Source organism: Oncorhynchus tshawytscha, linkage group LG13 (genome assembly GCF_018296145.1).
Source record: "Oncorhynchus tshawytscha isolate Ot180627B linkage group LG13, Otsh_v2.0, whole genome shotgun sequence".
Lineage (NCBI taxonomy): Eukaryota > Metazoa > Chordata > Actinopteri > Salmoniformes > Salmonidae > Oncorhynchus > Oncorhynchus tshawytscha.
Window position 1 is genome coordinate 11,810,613 of NC_056441.1, and position 24,241 is coordinate 11,834,853.

General features: G+C 46.0%; 1 protein-coding gene across 1 annotated transcript in view; it reads left to right on the top strand.

The window, feature by feature from the left end:
• The window catches only part of LOC112246006 (CUB and sushi domain-containing protein 3-like), a 385,088-nt gene that overhangs the window by 71,400 nt on the left and 289,447 nt on the right, over positions 1-24,241 (top strand). Inside the window, exons 6-7 of the mRNA XM_042295029.1 lie at positions 18,326-18,429; positions 21,070-21,182. Coding sequence (XP_042150963.1) covers positions 18,326-18,429; positions 21,070-21,182 — 217 coding nt within the window. The remainder of the gene's footprint in view (positions 1-18,325; positions 18,430-21,069; positions 21,183-24,241) is intronic.

Genomic DNA, 24,241 nt, shown 5'->3' on the forward strand with positions numbered 1-24,241 from the left:
GTCGCCTGTCGCCTCTGTCGCCTGTCGCCCCTGGCCCCTGTCGCCTCTGTCGCCTGGCCCCTGTCGCCCCTGTCGCCTGTCGCCTCTGTCGCCTGTCGCCCCTGTCGCCTGACGCCCCTGTCGCCTGACGCCTCTGTCGCCTGTCGCCCCTGTCGCCCCTGTCACCTCTGTCGCCTGTCGCCCCTGTCGCCTCTGTCGCCTGTTGCCTCTGTCGCCTGTCGCCTCTGTCGCCTGGCCCCTGTCGCCCTGTCGCCTGGCCCCTGTCGCCCCTGTCGCCTGTCGCCCCTGTCGCCCCTGTCGCCTGTCGCCTCTGTCGCCTGTCGCCCCTGTCGCCTGTCGCCCCTGTCGCCTGTCGCCCCTGTCGCCTGTCGCCTCTGTCGCCTGTCGCCTGTCACCTCTGTCGCCTGTCGCCCCTTTCGCCTGTCGCCCCTGTCGCCTGTCGCCTCTGTCGCCTGTCGACTGTGTCGCCTGTCGCCCCTGTCGCCCCTGTCGCCTGTCGCCTGTCGCCTCTGTCACCTCTGTCGCCTGTCGCCCCTGTCACCTGTCGCCTGTCGCCTCTGTCGCCCCTGTCACCTGTCGCCCCTGTCGTCTGTCGCCTCTGTCGCCTGTCGCCCTGTCGCCTGTCACCTCTGTCGCCTGTCGCCTCTGTCGCCTGTCGCCTCTGTCGCCTCTGTCGCCTGTCGCCTCTGTCGCCTGTCACCCCTGTCGCCTCTGTCGCCCCTGTCGCCCCTGTCGCCTGTCGCCTCTGTCGCCTCTGTCGCCTGTCGCCTCTGTCGCCTGTCGCCTCTGTCGCCTCTGTCGCCTGTCGCCTCTGTCGCCTCTGTCGCCTCTGTCGCCTCTGTCGCCTGTCGCCTGTCGCCCCTGTCACCTGTCGCCTGTCGCCTGTCGCCTCTGTCACCTCTGTCGCCTGTCGCCCCTGTCACCTGTTGTCTCTGTCGCCTCTGTCGCCTCTGTCGCCTGTCGCCTGGCCCCTGTCGCCCCTGTCGCCTCTGTCGCCTGTCGCCCCTGTCGCCCCTGTCGCCCCTGTCGCCCCTGTCGCCTGTCGCCCCTGTCGCCTGTCGCCCCTGTCGCCTGTCGCCTCTGTGGCCTGTCGCCTCTGTCGCCTGTCGCCCCTTTCGCCTGTCGCCCCTGTCGCCTGTCGCCCCTGTCGCCTGTCGCCCCTGTCGCCTGTCACCTGTGTCGCCTGTCGCCCCTGTCGCCTGTCGCGCCTGTCGCCTCTGTCGCCCCTGTCACCTGTCGTCTCTGTCGCCTCTGTCGCCTGTCGCCCCTGTCGCCTCTGTCGCCTGTCGCCTCGCCCCTGTCGCCTGTCGCCCCTGTCGCCTGTCGCCTTTTCGCCTGTCGCCCCTGTCGCCTGTCGCCCCTGTCGCCTGTCGCCCCTGTCACCCCTGTCGCCTGTCGCCCATGTCGCCTGTCGCCCCTGTCGCCTGTCGCCTCTGTCGCCTGTCACCTGTCGCCTGTCACCTCTGTCACCTGTCGCCTCTGTCGCCTGTCGCCTGTCACCTCTGTCGCCTGTCGCCTCTGTCGCCTGTCGCCCCTTTCGCCTGTCGCCTGTCGCCCCTGTCGCCCCTGTCACCTGTCGCCCCTGTCGTCTGTCGCCCCTGTCGCCTCGCTTGTCCATAAATACGTTTTTATACCCAACTGGAGTGCTATTTAACTATTTAGCACTTTTATGGCTTGGGGATAGAAGGTTGGTTCCAAACGTGGTGCATTGGTACCTCTAGCAGTGCGCTAGCAGAGAGAACAGCCTCTGACTTTGGTGGCTGGAGTCTTTGATCACTTTTATGGCCTTCCTCTGACACAGACTGATATAGAGGTCCTGGGTGGCAGGGAGCTTGGCCCCAGTGATGTACTGGGTCGTACACACTACCCTCTGTAGCGCCTTGAAGTCGGATGCCGAGCAGTTTCCATACCAAGCAGTGATGCAGCCAGTCAAGATGCTCTCAATGGACCTTTTTGGGGATCTGCCCAGTCTTTTCAGCCTCCTGAGGTGGAAGAGGCATTGCCGTACCTTCTTCATGACTGTGTTGGTGTCTTTCGAACATGTTAATTCCTTAGTGATCCGGACACCGAGGAGCTTGAATCGCTCAACCCGCTCCACTACAGCTCTGTCAATATGGATGGGAGTGTGCTCGGCCCTCTGCTAGTAGGATTTGATCTGAGTCCTGTATTTCTGCTTTGCCTGTTTGATGACTTACCGGAGGGCGAAACAGGATTTAGCATCCCGCTCCTTGAAAACGGCAGCTCTAGCCTTTAGCTCAGTGCGGATGTTGCCTTTAATCCATGGCTTCTGGTTGGGATATGTACGTACAGTCACTGTGAGGATGTCGTCGTCGAGGCACTTATTAATGAAGCCGGTGACTGATGTGGTAAATTGCTATCGGATAAATCCTGAAAACATTGCAGTCTGTGCTTGTGAAACATTGAGCGCTGGTACTTCCTGGTTTCATTTTTTCATGTAAGTAGGAATCAGGAGGCTAGATTTATGGTCAAACGTGCCAATGGGAGGGCAAGGGAAAGCCTTGTAGGCATTTATGTGTGTGGAGTGATAAACTTTGATTTATAAACTTTGATTTGTTTGATTTAAAGGTGATTTTTTTTGCTCGTAGTTGCACAGTTGACATGCTGGTAAAAATTAGATAAAACTAATTTCAGTTTCCCTACACTAAAATCAGCAGAAAATTGTTCTCTTATGGTCCGATACAGTTCGATGAGTGCAGTCTTAGTGCTTGCATCATTTTGTGGTGATAAATAAACAGTTAGGAAAAATATAGACGAAAACTCTATTTGTAAATAGTATTGTCTGCAGCTTATCATGATGTATTCTAACTCAGGCAAGAAAACTCAAAACGTCCTTAACATTAGAGATTGCGCACCAGCTGTTGTTAACAAAGAGACACACCCTTCCCCCCTTAATCTGACTCGAGGCTGCAGACCATTATTGACAATGCATGGAAAAGCCAGCGATAAGTATCGACTGCCTCTGCGCCATCGCTTCCTCTTCCTAGTCCGGGGGATTAGGACATGGTTCTAGAGTAAGCAGAACGTCTAGAGTAGAAATTGTCATTCAAATCGAGGTTAGTGATTGCTGTTATGATCTCCATAAGCTGTTTTCGTTCATAGGATATTATGGCTGAGACATTATGTACCAAAAAAGCTCAGATCAGCTTAAAAAAACACACAAAATAGCAGTTGGTCAGGATCCCATAAAACGGCTGCTATCCTTCCATTGCAACTCCCTCTCAACCAGTAACAAATATCAAATATCAAATCTAAGCAGGGCTTGGTTAAAATCCTGTATGGGAGACCAAAGTTCAACTGTAGATGTAGATAGATCAACTGTCCAGTAGAAGGTGCTGTCCAGCCTACTATTTTTTCATCTGATAGTGGACATAACGCTGGAGATCAGACATTGTTTCAAAGGTACAAATTCAACATATTTTATACAAAATGAGTTGAAAATTCATTAGAATGATGACATAAACCTGTGGTTGAAATTCCGCATTCAAAATAACAGTCCAAATACATGAGTATTTTCCATGTAGATTCCACGTCACAATACGTTGACAAATTATATTGAAATAATGTTCATTGGGGTCTCCCGAGTGGCGCAGCAATCTACGGCACTGCATCGCAGTTCTAGAGGAGTCACTACAGACCAGGGTTGAATTCCAGTCTGTATCACAACCGGCCGTGATCAGGAGTTCTATAGGGCGGAACACAATTGGCGCAGCATCGTCCGGGTTAGGGCAGGGTTTGGCCAGGGGGGCGCTTTATTTGGCTCATGATGCACTAGCGACTCCTTGTGGCAAGCCGGGCGCCTGCAGGCTGACCCCAGTTGTCAGTTGAACGGTGTTTCCTCCGACATGTTGGTGCGGCTGGCTTCCGGGTTAAGTGGACGTTTGCTAAGACGCGAGGTTTGGCAGGTCATGTTTCATAGGACACGTGACGCGACCTTCGCCTCCCAAGCCCGTCGGTGAGTTGCAGCGATGAGACAAGATCGGAATCGGGGAGAAAAAGGAGGTAAAATTCCCAAAAATGTAAATGAAATAATGACAAATAAATAACATTGATTCAACCAGTTTTTGCCAAGTGGGAAGAAAGGGATGAAATATTCAAACTAGGCCCTTGTGTCAAGGAGGAGACCAAGGCGCATGATAAGTGATAAGCGTACATTCTATTTTATTAAACGAATGCAACACTGACCAAAACTATACAAAATAACAAAACGAACCGTGAAGCAATATGACTAATGCAAACAGGCAACTAAACATGGAATAACAACCCACAAAACCAACATGGAAAAATGGCCGCGACCGGTTACAATGCGGGGCGACGCACAATTGGCCTAGCATCGTCCAGGTTAGGGAGGGGTTGGTAGGGATATCCTTGTCTCATCGCGCACCAGCGACTCCTATGGCGGGCCGGGCGCAGTGCGCGCTAACCAAGGTTGCCAGGTGCACAGTGTTTCCTCCGACACATTGGTGCGGCTGGCTTCTGGGTTGGATGCGCGCTGTGTGACATGGGTTTATTTTGTGGTGTGTTTGTGTATTGGGGTTTTTCGTAGGTTTTGGGATTGTGGCTTAGTGGGGTGTTCTAGCAAAGTCTATGGTTGCCTGAGGCGGTTCTCAATCAGAGGCAGGTGATTCTCGTTGTCTCTGACTGGGAACCATATTTAGGCAGCAATATTTTTTGAGTGTTTCGTGGGTGATTGTTCCTGTCTCTGTGTTTTGTTATCACCAGATAGGCTGTATAGGTTTTCACGTTCCATTTCTTGTTTTTGTAATTTTGTGTTTATTCGTTTATTAAAGAACTAACCACGCTGCACTTTGGTCCGACTCTCTTTCGACGGAAGAAAACCGTAACAGCGGCTTGGTTGGGTTGTGTATCGGAGGATGCATGACCTTCAACCTTCGTCTCTCCCAAGCCCGTCTGGGAGTTGTAGCGATGAGACACTAATCAATTGGATACCATGAAATTGGGGAGAAAAAGGGGTAAAATTCACAACAAAAAAAAACAACAAAAAAGAGAGTAACATAAAACCTACAAGAGCCTTAAAGTTTAGTCCTGGCAGTTAGTTTCTTACCCTAAAGTTACACTCCTGAATGTTCAGAAGCCTGTTATGAAATTGGACATATTCCCATGTCAATGATGGATGGAAGGGCCTTGTGGCCTTGTGAGGCCATAGAGATGTTGTCTTCCTTTCCTCCATTTTGCCCCTTTTTTGGGGGGTTGGCATTTTACCATTTTGAAAAGTCTGGGACAGAGCCGGAAAAACTGTGTAGAAGTCGTTTTTGTTTCTCCACGGCCTCGGTTTTTGGAATGCTGTTTTCAATAAATCAAGAGTATTTATTCATTTAGTGTTCTGAAAGAGTTGAGATATTTTTGGACAAATGACCCTGAAGATTTAATTTAACGTAAACACAATCTGGCAGTAAATGTTAACTTTTATATATATATATGTGAATAATTAGTAACACATGATGCTTCATCTATCACATCTGTTTTAGCATCAGAAACCCCTTTAAGTTGATCTGACTGAAAAGGAGACAGTTTGCTTCTAGCTACCTTTTTTCAATTTGTGCCGTAGATCTTGTGGAGGATCTTTAAAAACTAGTTCTGACAACATTAAAACACATCACACAACCACTACAATCTCTTAAAACTCTAAGGGTTGATATCCTTGACCAAGAAGCACTTCCAAGAAAATTCTCCATTGAACCTGCTTTTGAGTCCACCATTAGGCTTTACTCTGGGTCCGGGAAACCTACCTCTATCTCTAATATTTACTAAGAGAAGTTAACCAATACGCTGCAGTTTTTTATACAAACCTTGTGGCCTTATTGCTCCTTAACATGAACAACTCAGTCTTGTATATTATCGAGTGAATTTTGGCAAAAACCATCTAGTATTCTTAATTATAGAAATGATTTTCCCCCAAAACGTGTAATGAGCTTCAAATTACTTCCCTGAAAAACACTTGATGTAAAAGTGAAATGATTTCTTTTCGAAATGTCGCAGCAGCGTCTCAATGGCTAGATCACAATGCCCTCTTCCTGGAGGTAAGAAATTGGTAATGGCTGCTTACAGCACGGAACAATATTGCTTCATTTATTTTCGTCAGACACTGTTTTAGAGCACCAATTTATTTATATTGCGTTCCCTGTTTTAACCTTGGTGGGAGAGAATTGCAGGGTGTTGTGCCTTGATTCAATTTCTCTCTCTGCGGCAGCACTCTTGTGATGTTTTAAACGGACGCCCTGGTTCTGCCAGGTTAGAGCCGCATACAACGTCATTGCTGCTGCAAGGCCTTTCCTTAGCGGATGGCTGGGGATAATAAACAACTGTTCAATTCAGACCAGCCTGATCTCAATGGTCCTACTTAACTTTTACATCATAACGTCAACACAGCGTTACACTATGGGAGACGTCAACACAGCGTTACACTATGGGAGACGTCAACACAGCGTTACACTATGGGAGACGTCAACACAGCTTTACACTATGGGAGACGTCAACACAGCGTTACACTATGGGAGACGTCAACACAGCGTTACACTATGGGAGACGTCAACACAGCTTTACACTATGGGAGACGTCAACACAGCGTTACACTATGAGAGACGTCATAACGTAAACACAGCGTTACACTATGGGAGACGTCAACACAGCGTTACACTATGGGAGACGTCATAACGTCAACACAGCGTTACACTATGAGAGACGTCATAACGTAAACACAGCGTTACACTATGGGAGACGTAAACACAGCGTTACACTATGGGAGACGTCATAACGTCAACACAGCGTTACACTATGGGAGACGTCATAATGTAAACACAGCGTTACACTATGGGAGACGTCATAACGTAAACACAGCGTTACACTATGAGAGACGTCATAACGTAAACACAGCGTTACACTATGGGAGACGTCATAACGTAAACACAGCGTTACACTATGGGAGACGTCATAACGTAAACACAGCGTTACACTATGGGAGACGTCATAACGTAAACACAGCGTTACACTATGGGAGACGTCATAACGTAAACACAGCGTTACACTATGGGAGACGTCAACACAGCGTTACACTATGGGAGACGTAAACACAGCGTTACACTATGGGAGACGTCAACACAGCATTACACTATGGGAGACGTCATAACGTAAACACAGCGTTACACTATGGGAAACGTCAACACAGCGTTACACTATGAGAGACGTCATAACGTAAACACAGTGTTACACTATGGGAGACGTCAACACAGCGTTATACTATGAGAGACGTCAACACAGCGTTATACTATGGGAGACGTCATAACGTCAACACAGCGTTATACTATGAGAGACGTCAACACAGCGTTATACTATGAGAGACGTCAACACAGCGTTATACTATGGGAGACGTCATAACGTCAACACAGCGTTATACTATGGGAGACGTCAACACAGCGTTATACTATGAGAGACGTCAACACAGCGTTATACTATGGGAGACGTCATAACGTCAACACAGCGTTATACTATGAGAGACGTCAACACAGCGTTATACTATGAGAGACGTCAACACAGCGTTATACTATGGGAGACGTCAACACAGCGTTATACTATGAGAGACGTCAACACAGCGTTATACTATGGGAGACGTCATAACGTCAACACAGCGTTATACTATGAGAGACGTAAACACAGCGTTACACTATGAGAGACGTCAACACAGCGTTATACTATGGGAGACGTAAACACAGCGTTACACTATGAGAGACGTAAACACAGTGTTACACTATGGGAGACGTAAACACAGCGTTACACTATGGGGGAGACGTAAACACAGCGTTACACTATGGGAGACGTAAACACAGCGTTACACTATGGGAGACGTCAACACAGCGTTACACTATGAGAGACGTAAACACAGCGTTACACTATGGGAGACGTCAACACAGCGTTACACTATGGGAGACGTAAACACAGCATTACACTATGGGAGACGTAAACACAGCGTTACACTATGGGAGACGTAAACACAGCGTTACACTATGGGAGACGTAAACACAGCGTTACACTAAGACGTAAACACAGCGTTACACTATGAGAGACGTAAACACAACACAGCGTCAACACATACACTATGGGAGACGTCATAACGTAAACACAGTGTTACACTATGGGAGACGTAAACACAGCGTTACACTATGGGAAACGTCAACACAGCGTTACACTATGAGAGACGTCATAACGTAAACACAGTGTTACACTATGGGAGACGTCAACACAGCGTTATACTATGAGAGACGTCAACACAGCGTTATACTATGGGAGACGTAAACACAGCATTACACTATGGGAGACGTAAACACAGCGTTACACTATGAGAGACGTCAACACAGCGTTATACTATGGGAGACGTAAACACAGCGTTACACTATGGGAGACGTAAACACAGCGTTACACTATGGGAGACGTAAACACAGCGTTACACTATGAGAGACGTCAACACAGCGTTATACTATGAGAGACGTCAACACAGCGTTACACTATGGGAGACGTCATAACGTAAACACAGCGTTACACTATGGGAGACGTAAACACAGGGTTACACTATGGGAGACGTCAACACAGCGTTATACTATGAGAGACGTCAACACAGCGTTACACTATGGGAGACGTAAACACAGCGTTACACTATGGGAGACGTAAACACAGCGTTACACTATGGGAGACGTAAACACAGCGTTACACTATGAGAGACGTCAACACAGCGTTACACTATGAGAGACGTCAACACAGCGTTACACTATGGGAGACGTCATAACGTAAACACAGCGTTACACTATGGGAGACGTCATAACGTAAACACAGCGTTACACTATGGGAGAGAGACGTCATAACGTCAACACAGCGTTACACTATGGGAGACGTCAACACAGCGTTACACTATGAGAGACGTCATAGCGTGGGAGACGTCAACACAGCGTTACACTATGAGAGACGTAAACACAGCGTTACACTATGGGAGACGTAAACACAGCGTTACACTATGGGAGACGTCATAACGTAAACACAGCGTTACACTATGGGAGACGTCAACACAGCGTTACACTATGGGAGACGTCATAACGTAAACACAGCGTTACACTATGGGAGACGTAAACACAGCGTTACACTATGAGAGACGTCAACACAGCGTTACACTATGAGAGACGTAAACACAGCGTTACACAATGGGAGACGTCAACACAGCGTTACACTATGGGAGACGTCAACACAGCGTTACACTATGGGAGACGTCAACACAGCGTTACACTATGGGAGACGTAAACACAGCGTTACACTATGGGAGACGTCATAATGTCAACACAGCGTTACACTATGAGAGACGTCAACACAGCGTTACACTATGGGAGACGTCAACACAGCGTTACACTATGGGAGACGTCATAACGTAAACACAGCGTTACACTATGAGAGACGTCATAACGTAAACACAGCGTTACACTATGGGAGACGTCATAACGTAAACACAGCGTTACACTATGGGAGACGTCATAACGTAAACACAGCGTTACACTATGAGAGACGTAAACACAGCGTTACACTATGGGAGACGTCAACACAGCGTTACACTATGGGAGACGTCATAACGTAAACACAGCGTTACACTATGAGAGACGTCATAACGTCAACACAGCGTTACACTATGGGAGACGTAAACACAGCGTTACACTATGAGAGACGTCAACACAGCGTTACACTATGGGAGACGTCAACACAGCGTTACACTATGGGAGACTTCATAACGTCAACACAGCGTTACACTATGGGAGACGTCAACACAGCGTTACACTATGGGAGACGTCATAACGTCAACACAGCGTTACACTATGGGAGACGTAAACACAGCGTTACACTATGGGAGACGTCAACACAGTGTTACACTATTGGAGACGTCAAACACAGCGTTACACTATATGGGAGACGTCAACAGAGCGTTACACTATGGGAGACGTCATAATGTAAACACAGCGTTACACTATGGGAGACGTCAACACAGCGTTACACTATGGGAGACGTAAACACAGCGTTACACTATGGGAGACGTAAACACAGCGTTACACTATGGGAGACGTCAACACAGCGTTACACTATGAGAGACGTAAACACAGCGTTACACTATGGGAGACGTCAACACAGCATTACACTATGGGAGACGTCATAACGTAAACACAGTGTTACACTATGGGAAACGTCAACACAGCGTTACACTATGGGAGACGTCAACACATAACGTCAACACAGCGTTACACTATGGGAGACGTCATAACGTCAACACAGCGTTACACTATGGGAGACGTCAGCAGCGTTACACTATGGGAGTCAACACAGCGTTACACTATGGGAGACGTCAACACAGCGTTACACTATGGGAGACGTCAACACAGCGTTACACTATGGGAGACGTCATAACGTCAACACAGCGTTACACATTAACGTCAACACAGCGTTACACTATGGGAGACGTCAACACAGCGTTACACTATGAGAGACGTCATAACGTAAACACAGCGTTACACTATGGGAGACGTCAACACAGCGTTACACTATGGGAGACGTCAACACAGCGTTACACTATGGGAGACGTCAACACAGTGTTACACTATGGGAGACGTCAACACAGCGTTACACTATGGGAGACGTCAACACAGCGTTACACTATGGGAGACGTAAACACAGCTTTACACTATGGGAGACGTCATAACGTAAACACAGCGTTACACTATGGGAGACGTCAACACAGCGTTACACTATGAGAGACGTCATAACGTCAACACAGAGTTACACTATGGGAGACGTCAACACAGCGTTACACTATGGGAGACGTCATAACGTCAACACAGTGTTACACTATGGGAGACGTCAACACAGCGTTACACTATGGGAGACGTCATAACGTCAACACAGTGTTACACTATGGGAGACGTCATAACGTAAACACAGTGTTACACTATGGGAGACGTCAACACAGCGTTACACTATGAGAGACGTCATAACGTCAACACAGCGTTACACTATGGGAGACGTAAACAGCGTTACATTATGGGAGACGTCAACACAGCGTTACACTATGGGAGACGTCAACACAGCGTTACACTATGGGAGACGTCAACACAGCGTTACACTATGGGAGACGTCATAACGTCAACACAGCGTTACACTATGAGAGACGTCATAACGTCAACACAGCGTTACACTATGAGAGACGTCATAACGTCAACACAGCGTTACACTATGAGAGACGTCATAACGTCAACACAGCGTTACACTATGAGAGACGTCATAACGTCAACACAGCGTTACACTATGGGAGACGTCATAACGTCAACACAGCGTTACACTATGGGAGACGTCAACACAGCGTTACACTATGGGAGATGTCAACACAGCGTTACACTATGGGAAACGTCATAACGTCAACACAGCGTTACACTATGGGAAACGTCATAACGTCAACACAGCGTTACACTATGGGAGACGTCAACACAGGGTTACACTATGGGAGACGTCATAACGTCAACACAGCGTTACACTATGGGAGACGTCAACACAGCGTTACACTATGAGAGACGTTAACACAGCGTTACATTATGGGAGACGTCAACACAGCGTTACACTATGAGAGACGTCATAACGTAAACACAGTGTTACACTATGAGAGACGTCATAACGTCAACACAGAGTTACACTATGGGAGACGTCATAACGTCAACACAGCGTTACACTATGAGAGACGTCATAACGTAAACACAGCGTTACACTATGGGAGACGTCAACACAGTGTTACACTATGGGAGACGTCATAACGTCAACACAGCGTTACACTACGGGAGACGTCAACACAGCGTTACACTATGGGAGACGTCATCACGTCAACACAGCGTTACATTATGGGAGACGTCAACACAGCGTTACACTATGGGAGACGTCAACACAGTGTTACACTATGGGAGACGTCATAACGTCAACACAGCGTTACACTACGGGAGACGTCAACACAGCGTTACACTATGGGAGACGTCATCACGTCAACACAGCGTTACACTATGGGAGACGTAAACACAGCGTTACACTATGGGAGACGTCATAACGTAAACACAGCGTTACACTATGAGAGACGTCAACACAGCGTTACACTATGAGAGACGTCAACACAGCGTTACACTATGGGAGACATCATAACGTCAACACAGCGTTACACTATGGGAAACGTCATAACGTCAACACAGCGTTACACTATGGGAAACGTCATAATGTAAACACAGCGTTACACTATGGGAAACGTCATAACGTCAACACAGCGTTACACTATGGGAAACGTCATAACGTAAACACAGCGTTACACTATGGGAAACGTCATAATGTAAACACAGCGTTACACTATGGGAGACGTCATAACATAAACACAGCGTTACACTATGGGAGACGTCAACACAGCGTTACACTATGGGAGACGTCATAACGTAAACACAGCGTTACACTATGGGAGACGTCATAACGTAAACACAGCGTTACACTATGAGAGACGTCAACACAGTGTTACACTATGGGAGACGTCAACACAGCATTACACTATGGGAGACGTCATAACGTAAACACAGCGTTACACTATGGGAGACGTCATACAGAAGCAATATACAGTTGATACAATGTTCATCCTATTTCCTATCATGCAGAACATACCATGTAACAATGTTCATTCTATTGCCTGTTAGGTGCATTCAAACAGTCACATTTCCACCATCACTACACTGGAAGTTATCACATTCAGTTAATGATCAATGTGTATTACTGTGTAGTACTGTGTATTACCGTGTCATGTTTGAAGGACAAGGGTCAGAGTACTCATAGGTTGCGTCCCAATACTCTCTCCTTTCTCCCGAAGTGTTCACCTGTTCACTACTCGCCACAAAAGTAAAACAATAGGTTTTAGTGTAGACATGGGCTAGAGGGGGTTTTCATTTACCAGTCACCGCTTTTTAAATCCAACAAGTGCACACTTTAGGGGCAAGGAGAGATAATTGGGACACAGCCATAGACTTACTCACCCTGCTTCTTCCCTGCATCGGAGTAGCTATTAACCCGACATGCTAGTGTAGAATGTGCAGATGCTTATCAGTAAGAGAGGTGTGTTATCTAGCCCCCACATCCATCGAGCTCAAATCCTATCCTGTTACATCTCCACATTGGTCTCCCTCCAGAGATTGATGGTTTGTTGGAATATTGACCTCACAGGAAGCAGTTATGGTGAAGGTGAAACATGTTACATGTTTCCATGTTTCCATTATGTTGACTAACACTCCTTAGAGACAGAGGGTTTGACCTTGACCTAACACTCCTTAGAGACAGAGGGTTTGACCTTGACCTAACACTCCTTAGAGACAGAGGGTTTGACCTTGACCTAACACTCCTTAGAGACAGAGGGTTTGACCTTGACCTAACACTCCTTAGAGACAGAGGGTTTGACCTTGACCTAACACTCCTTAGAGACAGAGGGTTTGACCTTGACCTAACACTCCTTAGAGACAGAGGGTTTGACCTTGACCTAACACTCCTTAGAGACAGAGAGTTTGACCTTGACCTAACACTCCTTAGAGACAGAGGGTTTGACCTTGACCTAACACTCCTTAGAGACAGAGAGTTTGACCTTGACCTAACACTCCTTAGAGACAGAGGGTTTGACCTTGACCTAACACTCCTTAGAGACAGAGGGTTTGACCTTGACCTAACACTCCTTAGAGACAGAGAGTTTGACCTTGACCTAACACTCCTTAGAGACAGAGGGTTTGACCTTGTCTCTTTCTAAATTGACCCATCCACTGTCACCATTTCCATTTAAAGGAGAAAGTGTCGAGGGACTTAGTGAAACTAAGTGTTATCAAAGATGATCAAAGACAGGAGATAGAGGACTAGAGATAATGGTGACAAACATTATCGCGGACCGCCCAGCTTCGATAATGTACAGCTCAGTTAACCCTGGTAATCCTTTCAGCACACTACCTCTAAAACAAGCTTTACATGATTCCACAAGCCACCAACTCTGACGTGACGGTGGCTTGTGGGAAGTCTAAAAAATCTCTATATAAATAAAATATCTCTTACATTACAGTCTTATTTGATGACATCCCCAGGAGTTGAAATGCACACAGACACATTTAGATGTTTCTGAAGTTGAAATTGAATATTGAATCTTTGAGATGCACATGCAGCAGAGGCCTCCCCAAGGCAAGGGAGATCATGTAAATATTCTCATCACTTGCTCCAATCAAAGTCTGTTTTAATCCTTTAATTAAACAGACTCTGTGGTGATTGACATGAAACTAGAGGAATCATTCAATAATTGCCCATGTAGTGTTACCAGGGGTTTCCATCAGCTTCAATAGGATCCTTACAAAACCTCAAAATACTACTTTATGTGAATGCTCAGCACCCAATCCAAGCATCAATCTGGACATTATAACTAACAAAAAGAGTGTTTGGATTTGTTAATTTCATAGACTTCCATGTGCCCAACAGATGGCCCATGTACACAAGGCAAACTCTACACTAGCGAATGCTGAGAATGGTGCTGCCAATGATACAAAACATGTACTGCACACGCGCACGTGCACACACACACACACACACACACACACACACACACACACACACACACACACACACACACACACACACACACACATTTCCCTGCCTGCCTGCTGGATCTCTCTAACATGAGAACAGGAAATCTCTACTGGGGGAGATGGAAAGGCAGAGAGAATCTGACAGCCTATCTGAGTGGAGCTCTAATCAGGGGTGTGAGTGTGTGAACGACCTGGCTTTCTTGTCACATGGGATAGATGAGAGTCTGATTGGACCCATGTGTGTGGTGCTGGCCCTGTGTGTGTGTGTGTGTGTGTGTGTGTGTGTGTGTGTGTGTGTGTGTGTGTGTGTGTGTGTGTGTGTGTGTGTGTGTGTGTGTGTGTGTGTGTGTGTGTGTGTATTTCTGTGCCTCTGTGTGTGTATGAAGCACTCTTTCTAAGCGCCCCCCTCCCACCTGGTGCTCCCATGCTTCCTGTTGTATCAGCCAGGTGTATGGTGCTAGAAGGGCTCTTATCTCTCATTCAGGTCTATCAGCCAAGTGTATGGTGCTAGGAGGGCTCTTATCTATCTCTCATTCAGGTCTATCAGCCAGATGTATGGTGCTAGAAGGGCTATTATCTCTCATTCAGGTCTATCAGCCAGGTGTATGGTGCTATGAGGGAACTTGTCTCTCTTGTAGTCTTTGTATGCTGCACATCAGGCAGTGGAGATTAGCATGCCTGCGTGATGAACAATATGCCTATTAATCTTGTTGATGTCATAACCTTAGAAACATATTTTAAATTGACAGCATAAGCATTGAAGCCAAAGTCTATGAGACAATGACAACAGTCTCTTAGCAACACTGACACAGAAAAACAGCAATTGTGTGTGTACAAACTTGGGAAGCGGACTGAACGACATCAAAACCTAACAGGATGTACAAGTGTTTACTAGGAGGGCTTGGTCTCAGTTGAGAGAGGACATTAGCATCGAGGCTTTCCTGATGAAAGGAGCGCTGAGCGTACTAGCGCCTTTGAAGGGCCTCTCAGGCTTGTGAGGCTTTAAAAACCCCTGGGTTTTTACATAAAGGCCTATTTAAACCTCTATAGTTGACTCCTTGGAGGCAGCTCTGTCTCTCTGTAAGTGAGTGAACACCCCCGTCAAACCCCACCACACAGTCATGTTCCTCACTGGGACTGGAAATGTTCGTTGTCGAGTCATAAGACTGGGATATGGGTTTATTGGGATCATTGCTTTGCCGATCAATATGTAGTAGTGTGGCACCAACCGCCTTGTTTGTGCACGCACACACGCACGCACGCACGCACACACACACACACACACACACACACACACACACACACACACACATTTAGAATAATGATCTGAGACACTATAATTAGTAGACTAGCAAAAAGAGACTCCACCCCACACACCCACACACACACACACACACACACACACACACACACACACACGCGCGCACACAACACGCACACGCACGCGCACACACACACGCGTGCGCGCACACACACACACACACACATTTAGAATAATGATCTGAGACACTATAATTAGTAGACTAGCAAAAAGAGACTCCACCACACACACACACACACACACATGAACACACACACACACACACACACACACACACACACACACACACACACATGAACACTCACACACACACACACATGAACACACACACACACACACACTACACGACTGTTGACAAGGGAACCACCATGATTACCTTTGTGATGGCAGTGGGGATTGAGTGCTTTGTAATCGGCATTTAAAAATAGCTTTATTACTCCATGCTGCAATGGTGAACACTCTGGGCATCAATCATCCAGGTGAAGGGACTCTCTTTCCAGACAAGAGGACAGGAAGCAATCTGCTTAAACCCCTTGGTGCTACTGCAACAAGGGACCATAGCAACCAGGGCTGGCTGTCTCCATCTGAACCTTAATGGGTTAATAATCATTCATCAGGACAGAAACTATCTCTAGATGATGATACAAGACAGAAGAGTCACGAGGAGAGCATGTTATTCATGTAGCCCGTTGGTATGATTTGTTATTCATTTGGTGTCGGGTTAGGGATGTGTTTTAAGCATGTGGTATTTATACACAGTTTCCTGATGGTACTGGTTTCTTTCATAAAGTCGTGTTTAATTCATATTTATTTTATATTTTCTGATCTACTTGTTAGTGTACATTCACATGACATTTGTATGTAGTGCATGTGTGGGGACTGGGGACTCTCTATAATGCTATTCACCATTGGTAAAAGATATTGTCAGTGTTTTTCAAACAAAACAAAAAAACTAGATTTTTATTAATGTGTGGATTGTTTACGATCTAATTAGTGTAATTAGCAAATGTGAAGTTATTTCTCTTCTTCTGTTTCACCATATGGATCCATACCCAGAGGGACTGTCACAGGAAAACAGACGATAGGAGCCTGTCTTAGTCCTGGGGGAACGAGAGAGCGAGAGCGCGAGAGAGAGAGAGAGAGACCCAGAGATACAGAGAGAGACACAGAGATACAGAGAGAGATACAGAGAGAGAGAGAATTGAAATGAATTGAGAGACAGAGAGAGAGAAAGACCAAATGAGAGAGAGAGAGAGAGAGAGAGATCCAGAGATACACAGAGATATAGAGAGAGATACAGAGGGAGAATTGAGAGAGAGACAGAAAAAGAGAGAAATAGATAAAGATAGAGAGACAAAGAAAGAGACACAAAGACAGAGAGAGACCCAGAGAGAGAGAGAATTTAAATGAATTGAGAGACAGAGAAAAGAGAGAGAGGGAGAGACACACAGAAAGAGAGACAGGGAGAGACAGAGAAAGAGAGATTTGTTTATTTCACTTTTGTTTATTATCTACTTCACTTGGCAATGTTAACATATGAATGTAATTGAATGTAATTGAATTGAGCGAGAGAGAGAGAGAGAGTGAGAGAGAGAGAGAGAGAAAGAGACAGAGAGAGAGAGAGTGAGAGAGAGTGAGAGAGAGAGAGAGAAAGAGACAGAGAGAGAGAGAGAATGCAGCCCTAATTATGTACTAAATGTATTTAATTTAGTTAACAGGATGTTCCGTTTCCATCTTTTCATCTTAGATTAGTGTCATGATTTTGATAACTAGAATAACAGAATACAACAGAATAATGAGCCATGGAATGAACCAAAATTCTCTCCCTGTCTACAAAAAAAATGGCCGTCATATTTTACCGCACTCTCAGTGGAACTTTTAAAGGGATAGTTTACTTCAAAACTAGATAGATTTTTTTTTCATGAATCCAAAAAATGTGTGCATGTCAGCAGTCAAGTATTCAAGAAAACCGTGATGATGATGCATCATTGACTAATTAACAAAATACACAAATATGTTTTCAAGTGAACTATCCTTTTAATAAAGTATTGGGCCTAAAATCAAAAGGTATATTTACCCTAGTTGTTCTGCAATCACACTATTTTACTAATATCACTGTATTTCAATAAATCCTCAAAACACATGCCAACAGTCTTTCTTTTGTGATGCCAAATTCCTCTGAAACATTGATGTCCCTTCCAGCCGGCGTTCCTGTGTTACTGTAGCTTTTCCAGTGGAATTAAATTGTGAGAAAGCCATAGACATTATTTCAGGCAATTTGACACATGGCAAACCATTATGTCTGATATCTTCTGTCCACCGACAGGTCATTCAAATCAACTTTGAGGAGTTTGACCTGGAGATTGCCTACGACACGCTAACCATCGGTGATGGCGGGGAAGTGGGTGACCCCAAGACGATACTACAAGTGTGAGTGGCTGAGCGTTTTACTGGATCTATACTGAACAAAAATATATAACCATTTCAAAGGGAACTGAATTACAGTTCATATTTATTGATTTTTATTGATTTATTTCACCTTTATTTAACCAGGTAGGCAAGTTGAGAACAAGTTCTCATTTACAATTGTGACCTGGCCAAGATAAAGCAAAGCAGTTCGACACATACAGCGACACAGAGTTACACATGGAGTAAAACAAACATACAGTCAATAATACAGTATAAACAAGTCTATATACGATGAGCAAATGAGGTGAGATAAGGGAGGTAAAGGCAAAAAAAGGCCATTGTGGCAATATAAGGAAATCAGTCAATTGAAATAAATTAAATAGGTACTTATCTATGGATTTCACATGACTGGGCAGGGGTGTAGCCATAGTTGGGCCTGGGAGGGCCAGGCCCAGCCAATCAGAATGAATTTTTCCCCACAAAAGGGATTTATTACAGACAGAAATACTCCACAGTGTTTACATGTTCAGTATATATATCACTGGGTGGGAGGGGTTTGTCTATTCCGCAATGCAAATGAGTTTGACTGCAAAGTCAGGTGACTACTTTATGTACTAGGGTCATCAAACAAACGCACAGGTGGAGATGGTCTTTGTGATTCTATAAGTATGGGGTACATGTTAACATTCATGTGGTTGGGGTACATGGTGGGGTACATGTGGTTGGGGTACATGGTGGGGTACATGTTAACATTCATGTGGTGGGGTACGTGGTGGGGTACAGACAGAAATACTCCACAGTGTTTACATGTTCAGTATATATATCACTGGGTGGGAGGGGTTTGTCTATTCCGCAATGCAAATGAGTTTGACTGCAAAGCCAGGTGACTACTTTATGTACTAGGGTCATCAAACAAACGCACAGGTGGAGATGGTCTTTGTGATTCTATAAGTATGGGGTACATGTTAACATTCATGTGGTTGGGGTACATGGTGGGGTACATGTGGTTGGGGTACATGGTGGGGTACATGTTAACATTCACATGGTGGGGTACGTGGTGGGGTACATGTTAACAGTCATGTGGTTGGGGTACATGGTGGGGTACATGTTAACATTCATGTGGTTGGGGTACATGTTGACATTCATGCAGTTGGGGTACATGTTCACATTCATGTGGTTGGGTACATGGTGGGGTACATGTTAACATTCATGTGGTTGGGGTACATGGTGGGGTACATGCTAACATTCATGTGGTTGGGGTACATGGTGGGGTACATGTTAACATTCATGTGGTTGGGGTACATGGTGGGGTACATGTTAACATTCATGTGGTCGGGGTACATGGTGGGGTACATGTTAACATTCATGTAGTTGGGGTACATGGTGGGGTACATGTTAACATTCATGTGGTTGGGGTACATGGTGGGGTACATGTTCACATTCATGTGGTTGGGGTACATGGTGGGGTACATGTTAACATTCATGTGGTTGGGGTACATGTTAACATTCATGTGGTTGGGGTACATGGTGGGGTACATGTTAACATTTATGTGGTGGGGTACGTGGTGGGGTACATGGTGGGGTACATTTTAACATTCACGTGGTGGGGTACGTGGTGGGGTACATGTTAACAGTCATGTGGTTGGGGTACATGGTGGGGTACATGTTAACATTCATGTGGTTGGGGTACATGTTGACATTCATGCGGTTGGGGTACATGTTCACATTCATGTGGTTGGGTACATGGTGGGGTACATGTTAACATTCATGTGGTTGGGGTACATGGTGGGGTACATGCTAACATTCATGTGGTTGGGGTACATGGTGGGGTACATGTTAACATTCATGTGGTTGGGGTACATGGTGGGGTACATGTTAACATTCATGTGGTCGGGGTACATGGTGGGGTACATGTTAACATTCATGTAGTTGGGGTACATGGTGGGGTACATGTTAACATTCATGTAGTTGGGGTACATGGTGGGGTACATGTTAACATTCATGTGGTTGGGGTACATGGTGGGGTACATGTTCACATTCATGTGGTTGGGGTACATGGTGGGGTACATGTTAACATTCATGTGGTTGGGGTACATGTTAACATTCATGTGGTTGGGGTACGTGGTGGGATACATTTTAACATTCACATGGTGGGGTACATGGTGGGGTACGTGGTGGGGTACATGTTAACATTCATGTGGTTGGGGTACATTTTAACATTCACATGGTGGGGTACGTGGTGGGGTACATGTTAACATTCACATGGTGGGGTACATGTTAACATTCACATGGTGGGGTACGTGGTGGGGTACATGTTAACATTCACATGGTGGGTACATGGTGGGGTACATGTTCACATTAATCTTTGAAGTTATTATAGTCCCCCATAACATTGACTTGATGTGTAATCTGATTTAAAGATTGTTCCCACCCCAGTCTCTCAGGTAACGTTTCTGTCTGTTTGTGTGTTTGTCTGTGCGTGCGAGTATGTTTGTTTGTGTGTTTGTCTGTGCGTGCGTGCGAGTATGTTTGTTTGTGTGTTTGTCTGTGCGTGCGTGCGAGTATGTTTGTTTGCGTGTTTGTCTATGCGTGCTTGTGAGCATGTGGGTGAGTGTGTGTGTGTGTCAGGCTAACTGTGTGTTCTTGTCTTCCTCCTTCCAGTCTCTCAGGTAGCTTTGTCCCTGACCTCATCGTCAGCATGACCCATCAGATGTGGCTCCATCTCCAATCAGACGAGAGCGTGGGCTCCATAGGCTTCAAGATCAACTTTAAAGGTAAATTTTTTTGTGTGTGTGTGTGTGTGTGTGTGTGTGTGTGTGTACATGAATGCATCTCATTGTGAATGTGTGTGTGTTCTTGGAATGCATTCAGCAGCTCTCTAGCAGCTACTATACCTTATATTGAACTTGAGCTAGAGAGGCAGAGGAAAGGCATTGAGCTAGAGAGGCAGAGAAAAGGCATTGAGCTAGAGAGGCAGAGGAAAGGCATTGAGTTATAGAGGCAGAGGAACAGCATTGAGTTATAGAGGCAGAGGAAAGGCATTGAGCTAGAGAGGCAGAGGAACTATCAGCACAGCCAGTCAGATGAGAGATAGACAGATATACTGTCACTACAGGGGTGGCAGGTAGCCTAGTGGTTAGAGTGTAGGGGTGGCAGGTAGCCTAGTGGTTAGAGTGTAGGGGTGGCAGGTCGCCTAGTGGTTAGAGTGTAGGGGTGGCAGGTAGCCTAGTGGTTAGAGTGTAGGGGTGGCAGGTCGCCTAGTGGTTAGAGTGTAGGGGTGGCAGGTAGCCTAGTGGTTAGAGTGTAGGGGTGGCAGGTAGCCTAGTGGTTAGAGTGTAGGGGTGGCAGGTAGTCAAGTGGATAGAGTGTAGGGGTGGCAGGTAGCCTAGTGGTTAGAGTGTAGGGGTGGCAGGTAGCCTAGTGGTTAGAGCATTGGGCCAGTAAGCGAAAGGTTGCAAGATTGAATCCCTGAGTTGACAAGGTAAAAATCTGTCGTACTTCCCCTGAGCAAGGCAGTTAACCCACTGTTGCCCGGGTGCCGTGGATGTCGATTAAGGCAGTCCTCCGCACCTCTGTGATTCAGAGGGGTTGGGTTAAATAAGAAAGACACATTTCAGTTGAAGGCATCCAGTTGTACACTGACCAGGTATCCCCCTTTCCCTACAGCCAGTCAGATAAGAGATGGACAGATTGACTGTCAGTACAGCCAGTCAGATGAGAGATGGACAGATTGACTGTCAGTATAGCCAGTCAGATAAGAGATGGACGGATTGACTGTCAGTACAGCCAGTCAGATGAGAGATGGACAGATTGACTGTCAGTACAGCCAGTCAGATGAGAGATGGACAGATTGACTGTCAGTATAGCCAGTCAGATAAGAGATGGACGGATTGACTGTCAGTACAGCCAGTCAGATGAGAGATGGACAGATTGACTGTTGGTACAGCCAGTCAGATGAGAGATGGACAGATTGACTGTTGGTACAGCCAGTCAGATGAGAGATGGACAGATTGACTGTCAGTACAGCCAGTCAGATGAGAGATGGACAGATTGACTGTCCCTACAGCCAGTCAGATTAGAGATGGACAGATTGACTGTCAGTACAGCCAGTCAGATGAGAGATGGACAGACATTATCAGGGAAGCAGCAGACCAGAGCCAACTCTACCAACTTGTCAAATGGCCAATACACTTCCCTCAATCCCTTCTTCCATCCCACCATCCCTGGTTTTCTCAATCACTAAGCTGTCACTATGAATTACTTTTGTCAAAGGTCTCGGGTCCTGGTGACCTGTTACCTTCTACTAAACTGATAGTTCATCACCTCGTGAACACTTGCAACCCATATAAGGGGTTGTCACACACATCATAGCTTGGTATTTACTGGGGGGATTCCAACCTGAAATAGAAGGAGGTTTCATCTCTCAAACACCAGCCACATCCGCTGGATATAAGCTAGCATTTCCCCACAATAACCATATCTTTGATTATTTCCCCTCAAGCTTAGGGCTTTGTAGTAAATTAGTGTCTGAGTGATTAACAGCACGCCAACCACCCTAATGAAGGAAAGTGAGTTAGGTAGAGAGAGAGAGGGAGTGAGGAGGGAGGGATAGAGCGAGAGCGAGAGAGATACAAAGAGAAATATTGTAATATCTCTGGAGGAAAAACATAGAGAAACCTGCTGTGGAAGAGATTGTGGTTAGAATTAGCAAGTTTTCCTTCCTTGCTCTCTTAACAGACAATACCTTTAATAACAGTAAACTCTTTACTGACTCTTCATCAGTGCTAATTTAAAAACTGTGAGAGAGTAAATATTAATTTAGTACTCTCCCAGATACACGAAGAGGAAGTTCTTCATGTATCTAATGTAGACGATGCTGTGTAGAAGGCCTACATTACTGTAGACGATGCTGTGTAGAAGGCCTACATTACTGTAGACGATGCTGTATAGAAGGCCTACATTAATGTAGACGATGCTGTGTAGAAGGCCTACATTACTGTAGACGATGCTGTGTAGAAGGCCTACATTACTGTAGACGATGCTGTGTAGAAGGCCTACATTACTGTAGACGATGCTGTGTAGAAGGCCTACATTACTGTAGACGATGCTGTGTAGAAGGCCTACATTACTGTAGACGATGCTGTGTAGAAGGCCTACATTACTGTAGACGATGCTGTGTAGAAGGCCTACATTACTGTAGACGATGCTGTGTAGAAGGCCTACATTACTGTAGACGATGCTGTGTAGAAGGCCTACATTACTGTAGACGATGCTGTGTAGAAGGCCTACATTACTGTAGACGATGCTGTGTAGAAGGCCTACATTAGGCCTACATTACTGTAGACGATGCTGTGTAGAAGGCCTACATTACTGTAGACGATGCTGTGTAGAAGGCCTACATTACTGTAGACGATGCTGTGTAGAAGGCCTACATTACTGTAGACGATGCTGTGTAGAAGGCCTACATTACTGTAGACGATGCTGTGTAGAAGGCCCTACATTACTGTAGAGGCCTACATTATGCTGCTGTAGAAGGCCTACATTACATTGTAGACGATGCTGTATAGAAGGCCTGCATTACTGTAGACGATGCTGTGTAGAAGGCCTACATTACTGTAGACGATGCTGTGTAGAAGGCCTACATTACTGTAGACGATGCTGTGTAGAAGGCCTACATTACTGTAGACGATGCTGTATAGAAGGCCTACATTACTGTAGACGATGCTGTGTAGAAGGCCTACATTACTGTAGACGATGCTGTGTAGAAGGCCTGCATTACTGTAGACGATGCTGTGTAGAAGGCCTACATTACTGTAGACGATGCTGTGTAGAA